Source organism: Myotis davidii, unplaced genomic scaffold, assembly GCF_000327345.1.
Source record: "Myotis davidii unplaced genomic scaffold, ASM32734v1 scaffold875, whole genome shotgun sequence".
Lineage (NCBI taxonomy): Eukaryota > Metazoa > Chordata > Mammalia > Chiroptera > Vespertilionidae > Myotis > Myotis davidii.
In genome coordinates, this window is record NW_006286244.1 from 813,071 (window position 1) to 818,584 (window position 5,514).

The following is a 5,514-nucleotide window of genomic DNA, read 5'->3' on the forward strand; positions in this document are numbered from 1 at the left end:
CATGGATGTGAGAGAAAGACATGGATTGATTGCCTCCTGCACACGCCTGGACCAGGGCCCAGACTGGGGAGGAGCCTGCAACCGAGGTACGTGCCCTTGACCAAATTCGAACCCGGGACCCTTCGGTCCGCACGCCGACGCTCTATCCACTGAGCCACACTGGCTAGGGTGTCCTCTGAAGGTGTCTCATGAGAAATGAACACTGATTAGGATTGAATGAAGGACTGAGGCTGAAGGTGCAGGCCTGGGCTAGCGATGTGTGAGTTGACAAGTGGTTGTCGAATGAACTGGAAATCCATGACACATCGCAAGAGTGGGGCACAAGGCTTGGACCTTTAGAGGAAACGGAACTTTAGAGGAAATGGAGCTTTAGAGGAAATGGAGCTTTAGAGGAAATGGAGCTTTAGAGGAAATGGAACTTTAGAGGAAATGGAGCTTTAGAGGAAATAGAACTAAGGAGAAGCAGACTAGCAGCATCCAGAAAGGGGTGAGATGCAGGGTCGTGGAAAGTTGTCTGTTCCCCGGGAGGAGAGAAGTAGAAGCACAGTGCAGTGGACTCTAAAGCCTTGTTGAATCACCCTTTCAGTTGTCATTTAACTCTTTCCAAAGAGCCAAAGAGCAAAGTTTACAGATAAAGGTCGCTCGGACCCCTCGCTGCTCCCTCCGAAGCCGACAGGGGTGGGCCATTACCCAGCCACGGTGATGGTTCCTTCCTCCAGGTTGCATGTTAACAGCCGGTGGCCAAAGTACACCTTGGTGTTGGGGTATTTCTCCACCGCTGTGGGGACAGGGGAGAAAGCAGACAGGAGTTAAGTTCTCATTCTGACTCACTTCATCCAAGTGAAATAGGGATCATCCTGACCACCGCATGATAGAGGAATTTATTCCTGTCCACGGCAACATGATTGAAGTGGCATTTTATTGGGTAAAAGTTCCAGGGTAATTTGATAGTAAAAGACATGAATAAAAATCAACCACTCTCATCTCAAAAAGAAAAGAAAAGATCCAACTAACTCCATTATGCAAATTCTCACATTGCTAAGATTATCGGCAGCCTGGAAAGGAAATAATCATTACATATTTTAAAAGTTGCCAGTTACTGAAGGCTTTATTTGTGATGGAAAATACTCAGCCAAATTCTTTCTCATAAGATGCCTGCTGTAAGCCCTCTAGACTTCTAATTCAAGTTGTAACAAGTGTTGATTGTTGATACTAATGCTTCTTATAATCACACACTGAAACCCTTGGGGGAAAAAGAATTAAAATATTTGAGATGTTTCAATAAATAGAGTCAGGTTATTTTAGTGCTGTGTTTTTTTTCTCCTGCTAGTCATTTCTGGAATTTAGCCATTTTCATTTTCTGAACTATTAATTATGTTCTTGTCATAGTAGTAAAATATGTTTTTTATCCTTATGAGTTCTCAAGGATAGGAAAGCTGTCATTACAGGCTATTGGTTGGTTTTCAAGCTACCAATCAGGATGTGGGGATTAGTTCACAACCATTCGCCTTATAAATGGAGTAAGGATGATGCTGGCAGATGCCTGCGACCACAGGAAGCAAAATGCCAGGGAACCGATGCCAGAGCTTCTGACTTTCAACTCAGTATTCCCGCCTCTACTTCCTTCCTTTTTGTCTCAAATTTTGGGTTCTTTTGTCCCATTTTTAAATTGTATTTTTATTGATTTCAGAGAGGAAGGGAGAGGGAGAGAGAGAGAGAAACATCAATGATGAGAGAGAATCATGGATCAGCTGCCTCCTGCACGCCCCACACTGGGGATCGAGCCCACAACTCGGGCATGCGCCCTGACCTGGAATGGAACTGTGACCTCCTGGTTCACAGGTCGATGCTCAACCACTGAACCACACCGGCCGGGCCCTTTTGTTCCATTTTTGAGTTTGATTTGGCATGTGAAGACTTAAAGATTCTTGAACGTGGGATTGGACGTTTTAGAATATTGAAGTCTGAGCGACTTTAAACCAAAGACTGATTTACATATAAGAAATCTCTTGGCAAATAAATTTGGAGAAATCAGCATTTACCTGAGTCACTACGGCTAACTTTTACTGGTGTTCTGTTTTTTTTTTATTACAAAATCTGCATTATTAATCGGTATACCTAGTATATTTTATTGACTTCAGAGAGGAAGGGAGAGAAGAGAGGGATAGGAACATCAATGATGAGAGAGAACATTGTTCAAGTCACCTGTTTCTTTTTAGGTTTTTAATAGGGTTAACACAACATTCACAATGACACGTGTGACTGGCACTTGCGGCGACATCTGGGACAGCACTGCCCTAGAGGATCTGCAGTGTAGACTCGTAGAATAAAGGCCCTGAGAAGTACTGCAAGATTACCAGAAAGACTTAAAACTTGCTTGGGGCAGGACTCAGCAAACTCCCTTGGCCCTGTGTCCTTTTCCTGTTGGTCTGGCTTAGCCGTGACTAACGCCCCACGGATGAGTGAATCATGACAGAGTCACTCACAAGACACTGATGCAGGAAAATGCTGGGTCTTCCCTGCCTGTGTTAGTGCCTCGGTGTTAGCAGAAGTTTCATATATAACATGGGAGGCGGCGACAGTTGCAGTCAAAAGCATGGACTTTGGAATAAACAGACTCCAGTTCAAATCCACATTCTGCCACTTATTAACAGTGTTACCTGTTGCCCCGTGGGGCCCTCGAAGCCTCCTGCCCCATCTGTACAGCTGAGATGGAGGTAATTCCCCCCTCACCCGGTTGTGGGGAGGGCTATACAAATCGCAGCATAGAAAGCACTTACTATACTGCCTGGTGCCTCGATGCATGGTTGCTATGATTTTCACCTTAATAAATTCAGAGGGTACTAGAAAGGGATGGTCTTAGGTTGCCAATACTACGTTTTCAAAAGCTCATGTTGAAAATTACACCTTCTTAAGGTCTGCAGGCCAGGCCGACGCTCTATTCACTGAGCCAAACCGGTCAGGGCTAAAAATTACACCTTCTTAAGATCAACATGAATTTATCTAGCCACCTAGCCCCACCCTGCCCTTCTGCCCATCCAAAAGACAATCTTACATATGTATGCAAAGAAACTGAATTAAGAATACTCAGCCCTGACTCAGTGATTGAGCATCGACCTCTGAACCAGGAGGTCACGGTTGGATTCCAGGTCAGGGCACAGGCCCAGGTTGTGGGCTCGATCCCCAGGGTAGGGCGTGCAGGAGGCAGCCAATCCATGATTCTCTTTCATCACTGATGTTTCTCTCTCTCTCTCTCTCCCTTTCTGAGATTAAAAAAAAAAAAAATACTACGCTCTATTTGTTTGTTTGTTTGTTTCTCATTTTTCTAAGCCTTATTTGTTAAGTCCCTGGTGAATTAACTGGAAGGACTTTCTCCATCACTCCTCCTCCCGGTTTAATTCAATTCCATGCAAAAGGCACATTGCAAATGGCTTTGGGTAGGGAACTGTGGGAGAAACACAGATATATCACAGGCAACCGCTGCTCTCCAAAGAACAGAGACTGCTGGTCTGCATCCAGACGGACGGACGGACGCAGCAGACAGGAGGCGAACTGCAGGGGACGAATGCTGGAGGACAGAGAACTACTGTGGTCAAGGCATGTGGTCGGATTGGTTAGCCCAGCTGCAGATTCAGTGACCCACCCAGGCTTTTCCCCATTAATGTGTGGGCCTCCTTAGTTACTCAGATTAGAAACCTCGGGGTTACATTTTCCTCCTTCCTCTTTCTCAACCTCCCACGCCCTCTATCTCTGGGTCTCCTACAAATACCTTGAATCTGCTCCCTGCCTTCCGACCCTGTTGCTGTAGCTTTTAGTCCAGGGCCTCATTTTTGCACACAAGCATCATCCCAAATCTCTGAAGCTTGCCCCCTCCATTAGCCTCCACACTGCTGCTTTTTTTAAAATATATATTTTTATTGATTTCAGACAGGAAGGGAGAGGGAGAGAGACATAGAAACATCAATGATGAGAGAGAATCATCGATCGGCTGCCCGCTGCACGCCCCCGACTGGGGATCGAGCCCACAATCCAGGCATGTGCCCTTGACCAGAATTAAACCCGTGACCTTCCAGTCCACAGGCTGACGCTCTATCCACTGAGCCAAACCAGCTAGGGCCACACTACTGCTTTCTGTTTTTCTGAAATGCAGATCTAACTGTGTCACTTTGCAAATCATTCCAGCATATCTGTTGTTCCACTAGACTGTGCATTATTCATCGGGGATCACACTCACTCATTCCAGTGCCCATAAGACAATAGGAATTCAACACGCGTTGAAAAAATAATCTGTATTTAAGACGACTGAAAAGGTGAAAGAGAGATGCTTCACTACTACGTTTCAAGAAGGGCCTGGTATTGCCCATAGTCCTGCTGTTAATAACTCACAAAAATAAACGGTAAACAAGTCCCAATAAACCATGTGACAAGATTAGTCTCATGTGCTATATTCAAAATGACAACTGGAAAATAAAGCTTTGGACTTACCAGTTAACAGATCCTTGTTTAGATTTGTTCTGCTTATAGAAAGAATATACTGCAAGAAAAATAAGAGTAGAAGCTGTTTGTCTCTGGAGAATGGGCACATGTAATTCTATGTTACTCACTCAGAAATAGGACAAACTTATCATTTATCGGAAAGTTGCAAGCTCCATTTTAAGACCATGGAGCTAAGTAGCCTTTCTTGAGAAAACCATAAGCACTTTAACCAAATATATATAATACGACGCTTACGTTTAAATTTAGGCTTTTGCAAAGTTTGATGCTATAAAAACCAAACCCGTCTCTTGTAGGAAAATATTTTTACTAAAATAACTTTAACAACAAATCACAAATTTCATGCGTTTATCTGAGGTCTCCAAATTGAGCTATTTAGAAAAGCTTACAAAGACAACACCACAAGAATAAATGTACTATTTCCCAAAGAGGTTACTCTGAAGGCCTTCATTTCAATGTGAAATGTGTGTGTGTGGGGCGGTGGGGGGAGGGGGGGGATGAGGGGGTGTCTGTGGCCAGAAGGGAGTTGGTAGGAGTGGATCACCTGCCTGGGGCACATGTTGGTTATTTGTGACTTTGTAGGACATTTCAGTGGGACTGGCTGTTTTGTGAGATATGGCAGGCACAGTATGCGTCGGCCCACCATACTTTTAGGGGTACATGAAATGACTTAATTTTATTTATTATTTTAAATATATTTTTATTGATTTCAGAGAAGAATGGGATAGGGACAGAGAGATAGAAACATCAATGGTGAGAATCCTGGGGATCAAGCCTGTAACCCAAGCACGTGCCCTTGACCGGAATCGAACCTGGGACCCTTCAGTTTGCAGGCCGATGCTCTACCCACTGAGTTAAACCAGCTAGGGCAAAATCCTTTTCTTTTTATCAAAGTTCATGAAAGGATGAAATTGAACTATTACAGCTTGGGAGATACCACAGGATTCACTCCCAAGACTGTGCTTATGTGAGAACACATTCCTGGCACTCATCAATCATTCAGCAGTATTTTCATTCCAG

The 5,514-nt window shown here is 44.2% G+C and overlaps 1 protein-coding gene across 1 annotated transcript in view; it reads right to left on the reverse strand.

The window, feature by feature from the left end:
- Positions 1-5,514, reverse strand: part of KMO (kynurenine 3-monooxygenase (kynurenine 3-hydroxylase)) — a 31,420-nt gene that overhangs the window by 12,173 nt on the left and 13,733 nt on the right. Inside the window, exons 5-6 of the mRNA XM_006757661.2 lie at positions 4,486-4,534; positions 691-778 (exon numbers count right to left, since the gene is read on the reverse strand). Coding sequence (XP_006757724.2) covers positions 691-778; positions 4,486-4,534 — 137 coding nt within the window. The remainder of the gene's footprint in view (positions 1-690; positions 779-4,485; positions 4,535-5,514) is intronic.